This window comes from Python bivittatus, unplaced genomic scaffold (assembly GCF_059951505.1).
Source record: "Python bivittatus isolate LINGU-HERP-01145 unplaced genomic scaffold, Pbiv_v1 ctg000780_np1212, whole genome shotgun sequence".
NCBI classification, from domain to species: domain Eukaryota; kingdom Metazoa; phylum Chordata; class Lepidosauria; order Squamata; family Pythonidae; genus Python; species Python bivittatus.
Window position 1 is genome coordinate 4,420,025 of NW_028277108.1, and position 12,032 is coordinate 4,432,056.

Below are 12,032 nucleotides of genomic sequence, written 5' to 3' on the forward strand. Positions count from 1 at the left end.
ACAGCTACTTTATAAAATCTAACTGCCTACTCCACCACCCTTTAGCCAGCTCAAAACAAGATTGAGGATGATCCATGTGGAGGGTGTCATGGGGACAACATTGCAGTGGAACAAAAATCCGATGCTGAATAGCTTTTGTCTAGGGACAATCCTTCTGTTGAGGAAAGTGAAGCAGCCTCACTTTCTATCCTCAGCATCTATCAAGATGCAGTAGGGTGGGAAATGGCAAGAAACTGTTGGAGAACAAAACCGTACTTTCTCTAGACTAGCCTACGGCCTTCACGCAAGACTGTCTCACAGAGAGCATTGAAATAAGGTTCAAAGATCACACTTGGCTTGTTTATGAGAGGACACCATCAAGTAGCAAAATGCCTTTGCATTGTGATTACAAGTAGTACAATTAACTACTGTAACCCCAAGGTCTCCTTGAATTGTGAAGATCCTTTATAGACCTTGTCTCTTTTGGAGTATGAGTATTTTGCCATGTAAACATGGACTTACAACAAAATATGATGGAAAGCAATATTAAGTAAGCAATATCCCATGGTTTTCAAAATCCCTTTTATTCTTTAGCAATAATAACAGAGCAGGGAAAATTATGCATGCAAGGATATCAATTTAATAAGAGGACTGTAAAGTCTCTTAGGGGCATCAAGGCCCCAAATAAAATCAAAATGATTCCAATCAGATAAGCTAGTTTTGCAGACAACACTATGGAACTGATCGATTAATGCCTTGATGCTGTCAGGATTCACCAACCAGTCATTCTCACCGTACCAAATGCTTATTGGTACTGTAATACGCTCTAGATTGTAAGATGGAGGCTCATCCTAAAAAGATGAAAAGAAATGAACTGAGGTGTTTTGCACTCCAAATGGCATCTTCTCTTATACTAACTGCAGATTGCCTATTGAGAACTAGAATGAATCTGTCTAGACCAGAGTTTCTCAACTTTGGCAACTTGAAGATGTGTGGACTTCAACTCCCAGAATTTCCCAGCCAGCATGGCTGGCTAGGGAATTCTGAGACTTGAAGTCCACACATCTTAAAGTCGAGTAAATGTCTTAATATTTGATAATTGTAATATAGTTAGACCAAATATTTTCAGTGATGGAAATATTTGCACAGTGAGTGAGATCTCCTGAGAAAATAGGAGTGAAACAATGGTTATTTTGATGGCCCTCCAGAGGGCCTTAAAGACCCGCCTTTCTCCCAGACTCTTAACTAGGACAGTTGGAATCCCTTGATGGGTGTATGATGTTATTATTGACTAAAATGTCCATTCTGTTTACAGTTTTCTGTTCTTTTCTGGTTGTATATTTGTTATTTTGTTTTTGTGTTGTGAGCTGATTGGAGTTGGGTGGCATCCAAGTCAAATAAATTCAATTAATAAATAAATAAATTTTAGAGGGCGTCATGTAATTGTGTTATACAGGAACAGGACTTTGAGTTGCACAGATATCATGCTTGCCTGCAGCTATGATATATGAGGATTTTCCCCCCCAATTCAACTATTATACACACACACACACACACACACACACACACACAAACTCACTCCAATTTCTTTATCAAAGGCTGAAAAGAACTTAAGACTCTTTCAATGAATGCAGCAAAGAGGGAAACAAATTTATCTATTTGCCTTTGAACGCTTGCCTCCCCAAAGTCTACTGGGTTTTAATAGCTATCTCTATTGAACCCTGTATGTTGTACAGAATATGAGTTGCCATCATTTTTTTTTCTTGTTAATCTGCGAAAAAAAAAAATACTTGCAGCTAGCCTAGGACAACACAATATTTTACATGCTTCTGGTGTACTTGCTGAAGAGACAGGGAACTTGTATTCCATAAACCATCTTACCTGATTGTATCTCTCCTTGTTTCCATTCCCATAATCAAAAGCTCTAAATTGTCCCGTTTTGTATATCTACGTGAGAGAGAGAGAGAGAGAGGGAGAGAGAGAGAGAAGTGAATTCTAAATGACTGAAACTTCCCAGTTCTGGTATTTTATTACACTAAACACTGAAGATGTGGCTTAAAACACTGACCAAAGGCTTTAGGCAAATGACATAACTCGTCAGATCCAAGATCAGTAGAACTTTCTGTTACAAGTGTCACCAAAGTTGCTCTGATGGATGGTAATGGTGGTAATGCAGTGCACAACAATCACTTCAGCTGATCAAAGAGTCAAAGCCATGCTGTGCACTGTATCACATTCTGTTTATCATTGTAACACCCAGTAACACCCACTGTAATGCCTGGCACCCTCTAGCACCTTTCCAGCCAAGCTTGCTGCCACCGCCCTCAATTCAGATCTGTACAGTTCCTGGAAAGTTTAAGCATACAAAATCATCCTTGAAAAACAATATTGGATTTTCAGACACTTTACCTGTCCCCAGTGGAGTAAATTTTGAACAGATGTTGAATCTGGACAGTACGATAAGTAAACATCCATGCGGCTCTGTAACAGATATTTTGGTCATTGAAGTAGAACAATGGAGTAACTTCCCAGCTTTCTTAATGGTGATGCATGGAGGTAGATTTAGTAATAATCCTCCTGAGTGCAGTTTAGTTTAGTTTAGTTTAGTTTAGTTTAGTTTAGTTTAGTTTAGTTTAGTTTAGTTTAGTTTAGTTTAGTTCAGTTCAGTTCACTTTAATTTAGTTTATGGTAAAGCCTCCTTCCTTACCTTCCTTCTACATGAAGTTTGCAATGTTTACTATAGAAGGAGCCTTTCCTGCAGAATATATTCATTATTAAAGTACAAGATTGCTAAAGCTGTGATGAAGTGTATACTGCCTGTTAATTGATAGATCAATTCCCATTATTTAAGACATGGAAGTTCATGAAAGCAGTTATTTTTTAATCTCTCTGAGATGTTCAGAGGCTATTTCAGAATAATTTCAGACAGCTAAAATACATTTGATTTGATACATACCAAATTTAGATTCTTCTCATTAAATCCCCCAATAATTGAAGCACCCCAGGAGCAGAGTTTATTGTAAGTTTTGGAGCTGCACATTCGGATGGCCATTTTTCTCAAATTCTCACTTCTCAGGCAAAAATTCCTCCTACCCAATAAACCCTGTAAACATATTAACGTTTTATATAGTTACATTAATGTGGACAAATGGATTCATCAACGTTCCAGAGGTTCTTCCTCTCCTGTTGATGAGGATGTGAGCATGAGAATTTTGCTCCAAAGCAAATAGCTTGGTAGAGCAGGGTGTGTGAGAAATATTTTACTTGGTGCCAGGTTTTACTCTAATCATGCAAATTGCTGCACTTCAGAAATAATTAAGTGAATGCACCTTGATCTCTCAGGATCCCACCTAAAGGAGCTGAAATGCCCCTTTCAAGAGTTAGTACCCTGAAAGGAGGCTGTTTCAGATGCAAGCGTACTGAACAGAATCAGTACCAGAAGTGGCTATTGGCATTCTATGTAATGATATGTGGGAATGACCCTGGGAGATAGGGTGAAGGGCCACAGCCAGGGGAACAGTCGGATAAGGAGCAGCTTAGCCTGCAAAAGGAATGTGGGCATGGCAAACGTCTCAGAAGGGACCCTCTCTAGTTTTTTTGGGCTGTAAAGGTGATGGAGGAGAAATGTATTTTCAGACTTGCAAGATTCAGTTATTGTAACCTTACAATAAAGTAGAATTAGTTCATCTGGTTGTACTTCCTGTCTGGACTACCTCCCTAGGCTGACACTCTGCTGCCAAAGACTTTTCAGTGCCCCTTAAGGACTGGCCATTCTTAACAGTAGCTGCTCAGTGCTCAGCAATGGCACTGGCCTTTTCTTCCTCCTCCTCAAGACAAGTGAGAAGACTTACCCACCACTCGGTCAACAAGAGCTACCAGCTTCCTCTTCTAGAAGCAGCTAGAAGAAGGGATTTTCTGCACTGACTCAACTCTTCCAGACAATTCTGCCACTCCTGCTCTACCAGATAATTCAGAAGAGGAAGAACGCTGTCTATGCCAGATACAGTAAACAAGTTGGCCTTCTAACTCAGTTGAGTAAGATTCACCTGCAGCAAGATAGCAGTAGCCACCCGCCTCCAATAAGAACATAGGCTGTCAGCCAGGGATAGCTGAATGCTAAGACTGATGCTATAGAAGCAACATGCTCCTTTTCCTTCTAAGAGAAAAGCTGTTTGCATCTGTAGTTTGGTTGTGGTTTATTGTTGGGTTGGTTTTTGTCAGTTTCTCATTTGTGTAGATCTGCCAAATTTGGTTCCTCAGAATTTGGGTGCATTTTGGTGGCCCTTTTCTCAAAAGAGAACCATTTTAAGCACATGACATTTTTGAAGGTGAGGTTCCCTCATATAAATCATTTTGGGAAATATATTTTCATGAATATATTTAGGTACAGCTGTTTCTCCGATAGACCTTTTTACTGGTGAATTTGTTATATTGCAAAATCTGGAAGCACGGACACTTTGAATGATAACTAAGTTTTGTTTCCTCTATTAGTCAGAAAATGCAAAATTAGAGAAAAGTGTATTCAGATGTGAACTGAATGAATTTCTTGCCCATCCTAATGTTAGTAGCTAACTCTTGATGTTGATAACTCTTGATGTTGGGCCTCCTGTGGCAGTATTGTATTTCAAGAAAATTCAGGCTAGCAAAAGCATAGGAGAGTGCATTAAAATGGTCCAGTATCAAGGGACCCTCTTGCTGCATGGGCTCCCCAGGCCCCAGGCATTAAAACAGTCCAAGATGGAAAAGTTATGCGCCCAAGGTTGATGTCAATGAGTTACAGGAGAACAATCATCAAATGATTGCAACCCTCATTTCTGCTACCACCATCAAGTTATATACCAAATACCTTTATTACATCATCTGACAGGAGCAGCAATTTTGCTACTGGGCTTTGGCAATTCTTAAGTGTGGTTGCTGGAGCCAAGGCATGGAACATTCTTATCTTTTCAGCCACATGTGGCATGGATGAAAGTGCAATCAAACCTGAGAACACAGACACCAAATATTAGCCTCAACCACACCTTTCCAGAGTTCCTATTTTAGGGTGAAACCCTAAGCACAATTAATAGAGATAAGAGGACCAGGACAGATTTACTTTGGAGCATGCATTCCTGATCCAACCAATTTTTGTATGCAGGTTTTTCAAATTAAAGATCCTTATGGGGAAAAAAGGCAGATTGAAACATGGAATATTACAATATGATCACATGGCCAATCTAGAAGTGCAGGGAAAGACATTTCTACTCATCAGTGAGGTTTCTTCCATCACTTTATAAACATACTAGCTCTCACCCTTCAGAACTGGACAAATATCAGCTTGCATTTCTCTTGGAATCACTGGCCACAAAACACTCAAATTTGCTTGTTAACACAATCTATGGCAGAAGTCTTTAAAAATAGAAATAAGTCACTTGCATGCAATCTGTCATTTATTTCAAAACTCCTGTAAAATAATTTAACTATTCGGGGGGTCAGTAATCTTTTCAGGCAGCAAGTATTCTTGTCTAATATTGCTCAATAGCACAGGAAGCAGAAATAAAAATAAAACAAATGTAAAAATAACTCAATGTTTCATTAAAACTAGTGAGATTACACAAGTTCATGTTTAGAGATCTTATGTAATGGCATTCTCCATTTTAAACATCACAGGATTTGGGGATTTTTGTCTAAAACATTGTGAGGTTTGACATTCTTATGAGATTTTGGCCACTTTAAAATGGTTGGTTATGGAGTTCTGCAAATACTCCTTGAGGACGTAGTAAGTGACCTGGGCAATATGTTGTTGTCTACTGAACTATTCAGCAACCAACATTTTTATTTCCCAAATACAATTTCTAGCAGCATAATATTACTTAATTTCAGAAAGTTGCATTCAAAGAGCATTTAGCGTTTTCTAGTATTCCTTCTGAATACTCATATTGATAAGCAAATTATTTTCAAACTCAGATCAGAAAAACTTGGTCAAGCTTTCATCCTGAACTAAAGAATTTAACTTGTTCTACACTGGATTTTCAGTGGCAATATAACTAAAGGCATGTGTGAAATAAGCATATATTAATGATATTCAATTTTTATTATGACTCTGTCTCTGTCTCTCTATCTCTCTATCTCCTGCCATTCTGCCTCTATGATAGCCATGAATACATGCTACAACTAAGTTTCACTGTGTGCAGTTTATATAGTAATAGTTTCTATGACATACTTTGAGTGGCACCTTGGGAATAGCCCACTAAATGTATCTTGGAATTTCTGGTTTTTTCCACAATAAAAGAAATCATTGCTGGAAGGTCATATCTGGCCATTTCATCAAAACTGTAAGATATAATAAACAATTGATATTAAATAAGATAACTGATAGTTTTTATGAACTCTCTAATTCAATCAATGGGATTTCAATATCATAGAAGTTGATTGAAATCTGGCCCTTGTGAGGATGGATAAGGATTGTGATCCAGTGATAGAAATAAATGTACTCTGAATCATGGGTGTCTGTGGGGAAGGGAGTTGAAAAGGCCAGATGATGGCCATCATCATGACTGGTCCTGTCTTTTTTTTTTTTTACATGCATCATATGTGTGATACATTTTAAAAAAGGGGATGGGGGGCTTTGATGGTGCAATTGTGATTGTAATTTTTTTTAACCTTTTCTGTAGACACCTCTGCTCTGAACTCTGCACATACATTCATGGGCAAGGAAATAGTTCATATCACCATCAGTCTCCACAAGTGCATGGACCTTTTCATTCCATTGATTCTAGGTAAAAACTGATAAACATCCCTAATATGACTCCTAGAAAATAGTAGTAAATATTTTAAGTCGATGTATTGAATCACCATATCATAACATTTGACAATGGACAAATCAACTGATGGATTTTTCTATAGTGCATTGTTGCAAATAAGAATCTGAACAGCCTATTTCTTTGTTACTAATTTTAACCATTAGTTATATCATGCTATTCACATGATATATTGAAGGATGACATAATCAGTTAATTAATATAAAAGAATTAAGGACACACTGTCAAACAGGGCCAATACTCTTTATTTTCAAAATTCACCTCTTCCATTCTTGGCGTTGAATGTTTAAATCTTGTATTCTAGAGTAAAAAGCCAAACGTTCCTCCTTCACACCTGCTTAAAATTTAATAGTATGTATTTTGAACAAGGACATTGGAAATGCAACTAAACGACATGCATCTGTGAACAGAGTTTTTCAGTCTGGTATAAAATATTCTGTTCCAGAATTTATTACCAATAAGTGCAATTAAAAGCAAACAAAAAATACAGATCCCAAGCCTTTCTACATGTTCTGCTTTAAATTACCTGAAAGCATGATATTGCTGTTGCTTGGTTGAAAGGTATTGGTGTTTTCGAGACCAGGAGTTGCCTCTGTTGTTCCCTATCCAGACATCATAACCTGCATCTGCTAACATGAATCCAAGACTTTGATGGGGCATGTTTGCAACCCAGATCCTTCCTTCTAAAGCAAAGCCATGCTGCAAAAGCACAGCTGGTTTTCGTGCTGTAAAAAGATACCACAAAGATAACTGTGGGCATCAGGTCTTGAAATTTGGAATGAAGTAGGCTGCCCAAGTTTGTTTATCATGGACATATTGAATGGCTCTGGATGCAGTACCAACTTAGGTCCTTGATTCTTGACACACACACACACCCCAGCCCCAAGTTTACATTAGAGTCTAGTTCAGAACTGGAGCAAAATACCCATAATTTGCTGAAAGGCACAAATTGTTTATGTAATTTTGGTCTTCCATGGTCAACGGTAATATAGAACCATAAAAGGAATTCTGCTTTTCATTAAGGGGTCATGGGAGCAGTTCATCAGTTGGTCATTATATTAATGATTTATCCTGCTCAATCCATTATTTATCATTCCTTTAAATAACAGTACAGTAAAACACTTGTACATCAGGAGATGGAATTTATTTTTCTGTTGAGGACCATATTCCCAAAATCTAATCTGTTAGGGATTACATGCTGGGATGAAGGATATGAAAGGCAGTTTAGGAAGGGGCTAAAGCCCAAAATGTGTAGAGGGAGTTTCTTTTTCCTCTTTTTCTCCCTGCTTCCCTTCTCTCTCTTCTTCTCCATTGCTTGTCTTCCCAACAATTGAACTGATTGTAAATTGATAACTTACAAAATGCTTTTTAGATATAACTGAGATCCATAAAATTGGGTAAAGTTGTCCATATGTAATTTAAATTGAATGTGTTTATAGTTCCTTGAAGTTCTAATCATAGAGTGCTATAGTTTTAATCATAGAGATAATTAGTTCCTTGAAGATTAGCTTGTTTGTATACCACTTTGGCCTCCTTCAGATGATGTAAAACACATTTCATGTTTATGTAGTTGACCTTGAGTTTGCTAGCCATGTCCATTTTAGGGGTCAATCACAGCCTGGAATTAAGGATACCATAATGGCTACAAACATTGGGCAGCTTTCATTCCACCTCTGTTTCCAGATGTTTCAGTTCTTGTGTCTTAGAAAGTGACTTAATGGAAGGTATGAAGTCACATTATAGTTGTCTTTCCCAAGAGACATGACATCAAAGTGGGAGGAATGTAAATGAGTGCTATAAAAAGGAGATGGTTGGGAACAGCTGATACTTGGAAGGAAAGATCCAGTTCAGGGTAGAATGACACCTTCTTTAAGAAATAAACCAAACTTGTATGCTTCTGTTCTCTTAGAAAAACTCCTGGGCTTCTACTGATCTGTGTTTTACTCTGTACTAAATCTTCACAGAGGTAGAAGAAAACATACAACTGTATTTCAGTTATCTTCCACAAAAATCCAGAATTCAGCATTTTAATTTTCTTATCCATTGCAAACACTAATAATAAAAGAATACCAAGCATTGATCAGCATGGTTGTGACAACTCACTCCAATACAGGTAAGCAGAAGAATTAGGGTGGGGCCAAAAATTTCAAAGTGGCAAGCAAAAATTGTATAATCCAAGCTCCATATGTACTTTTTTGGCCTATTCCCTACCACCAGTAGATGCCCCTGCATATAAGCTCCTTCCTGGAAGAAGACAGAAACAGGAAAGAGCAATGCTACTGCAGTTCGGTTTCCTTTGGGAGAGGAAGAAGAAATGAGAAGAAATAAATGTATTCCCTATTAGAGGATTAGCTAAAAGGCCAGAGAAGCTTATGATTCTATGGATGTTTGGACCTATCAGACCTATCCTTTGCAACACTCCCTATTAAAGTGACCATAGAAATATCTGGCCTCATAGACCAGTAGGAAGGTGGAGAGGACAATCAGATACTGGATTCCTTCTTCTAAAACTGGAAATCTGCCTCTGGTCTTGGAGCATGAAACCTATTTAATAGTTCTGGGGAAGCTTGTCCTCAGGGGCCATGGAACTGTACCTTTGTTTGTCAAAACTCTGGACAGAGCTTTTTTCTGTCTATATAATGACTTGCCTCTTTTTCTTGAGAACGGATCTGCAATATTCTCATATCTGCAGATATATTATTCCATGATGTAACAGTATGTGAGAAAGGCCTTGAAAGACAAGTGAAGAGATACTGCCTAGGGAACAGTCAGATAAGAGATGGCATAGCCCACAGCTGCATAATGGCTGGAGAAAGAGGCTCAGAAGGGGCCCTCACTAGCTTTCCACGCTGTAAAGGAGACAGCAGGAGATTTGTACTTTCAGACTTGCAAGATTCTGTTAATGTAGCCTTACAATAAAGGAGAATGAGCTCATATGGTCATGTTTCCTGTCTGGCCTATCTGGGAATCATTAGTGCCCAAAATTATGAGAGACATCATGGTGAAAAAAATGCATCCTAGATCCCTTGGGGTAGGCATATGTGCCTACCTCTGTACACATTTGAGGTCTACCTCCTTGATTCTTCAGTCTTCAAAAAGGTATGGAAGAATCAGAGGAACTGGGCAGGATATCCCATTCCTGCCCTGGGCAGGGTGATAGAGAGAAGACCTGCAAGATCCTTCCAACCTTTCCAAATCTATGATTCTATAATCCAGTGTATCTCACCCTTGGCAACTTTAAAATGTGTGGACTTCAACTCCCAGAATTCCCCAGCCAGCATGCTGGTTGTGCCAAGGTTGAGCAACACTGCTATAATCATTTGAAAGTTCAAGTTGTTTCTTTTCTGAGATAGAAAGATGATCGGTTATGTAATGTTGGCCACTCCAATGGGACAGGTTAGACATGCCTAAATTGTTTCTTGTAAAATATTCTAAACGAACTTTTCATAAATATTTCCCATGATTTTTTAAAAAGTGGCCCAGTCTTCTTTGTTTTTACTTACTTAGGTTCCAATGTTGATTTCTGTCATAAGGAATTCTGTTTAGAGTGAGGATGTAACCATCAGAAGTTACTACTTCATATTCTTCAACTTGGTATCCTTTATGGCGAACGATCTCACTCTGTTGAAGCAAATCTCAGTATAACTACATCATGTTTTTATGTTACCTGTCAACTGGCACTTTATTTAAGTGTAAAATCACCTAAAAGAAGTCCGGAAATATCCAAAGGATTTTTTTTCCCCTTAAAAATGTTGAATATCAAATGTGAAAAGGATTGGAAGAGTTCATGTCTTTCTAGTACCTTAAAAATTGGAACATGAATGTATTGTCAATAGAACACCTAGCACTTTCTAACCCAGAAGACATTACGTCATCCATAATGGAAATAATTAAGGTCCCTGGAAAGATCTTGTCTTATTTATTTATTTTTAAATAAATAGATGTATACACATGAACCAAAATGGTCGTATAAAATTATCTAAATGCAAGTTTTGCTCTCTTTAACATGGCAGAGAATAATTTCATTTTTCTACCTCCAGCAACAGAGTGCTGAAACCTCTGTTTTAAATGTTTACTGTATGGAACCCATCTTATTCTTATTGTCATTTTCAGCTTTGTTAGCCCTTTGAGGTAGGGAAGGTCAAGAAACAGAAGCAGTAGGATTGTTCGGGAACACTCTTTATTGTTGTAGGCTATAAGAACAGAATTTTGAAAGCCCATCAGTTCTCTATGACATCTTAAACAAAATCAAGGGAGGGTTATTTTGATTGTTTTATGCTTTCTGCTTTTCTACGACTGAATAAACATGGAACCTTAAACATCATGTTTTAAACATTTATTCTATGGACCCCATTTATCCTTACTGCCATTTTCAAGTTCTGTATTATATTATACTGTATCTACCACCAACAAAATTGCAGCTTACAATGTTCATGTATGCTTCAGGATTGCCTCTTTTGGGTATTGTTCCTCCAGAAGACAAAATGCCTTGGACTGCAAAAGCCATTAGAAATAAGAGCCACATCCTGTACCTATATAATAATAAAAAAGGTCTTTAGTACCTTGAATAACATAAACATTTGATGCCAGTAAATCATGTTTGTAATTGCTAGCTTGTCCATACAAAAGTTGTAACAATTGGGAACTATTTTGCAATCATTCTGTAATTAATGACTAGAATTAAGGACTTAGCTGCTTGAAGATTTCCCTGTTAGCAAAGAGCAAGTTGGAGTGCTCTGTTATTTATTAACATTGCAGTCTTATGCCTATTCATACGAGTTGGAGTGAGGTACCAGAGGATGCAGTCTATAAAAATGCCAGGACTGGATCACTGGGAGTCAGGTGGCATATAAATTTAATACATTATCATCATCATCATCATCATCATCATCATCATCATCATCATCATCACCACCACCACCACCACCAAATATCTTTGTTTTTATTGTAAGCAGCTGTATGAGGGTCATACATTTGCTTGGAGCACTGTAATGGTATATAGAAATGATCCTGGGAGACAGGAGGAAGAGCTGCAGCCTAAACAATGGTCTGATAATGAAATTTGAGTCTGAAGGAGGGATGGGGGTAGAGAAAGCATCTCAGAAGGGACCCTCCCTAGTTTTCAGGAGAGCACAAGTGAGGGACGGGAGAGGGACTTTCAGACTTGCAAGATTGATGTCAGCCTTGTGAGGTCGTCTAAAGAAGAAGCACGCTCAAAAGTACTAGCTCTGTAATGTAATGTACGGTTACATT

At 38.0% G+C, this 12,032-nt stretch overlaps 1 protein-coding gene across 1 annotated transcript; it reads right to left on the reverse strand.

Annotated features, from left to right (window-relative positions):
• Nucleotides 1-596: 596 nt before the first annotated feature.
• LOC103061065 (lipase member M-like) lies at nucleotides 597-11,304 on the reverse strand. The gene is made up of 9 exons (XM_015890441.2): nucleotides 11,206-11,304; nucleotides 10,283-10,400; nucleotides 7,306-7,504; nucleotides 6,182-6,291; nucleotides 4,826-4,962; nucleotides 2,936-3,082; nucleotides 2,389-2,460; nucleotides 1,861-1,926; nucleotides 597-830 (listed from the first exon to the last, which is right to left on the reverse strand). Exons 1-9 carry the CDS (start codon nucleotides 11,302-11,304, stop codon nucleotides 597-599), a joined length of 1,182 nt encoding a protein of 393 aa, XP_015745927.2.
• Nucleotides 11,305-12,032: the final 728 nt, after the last annotated feature.

Excerpts from the sequence above, each read along its gene's own strand:
- LOC103061065 (XM_015890441.2), bottom strand. The coding sequence starts at position 11,304 with ATGTGGCTCTTATTTCTAATGGCTTTTGCAGTCCAAGGCATTTTGTCT. Across the intron at positions 1,927-2,388 it reads ATTTACTCCACTGGGGACAG|ATATACAAAACGGGACAATT; the intron begins GTAAAGTGTCTG and ends TCTCTCACGTAG. Across the intron at positions 831-1,860 it reads ACAAGGAGAGATACAATCAG|GATGAGCCTCCATCTTACAA; the intron begins GTAAGATGGTTT and ends TCATCTTTTTAG.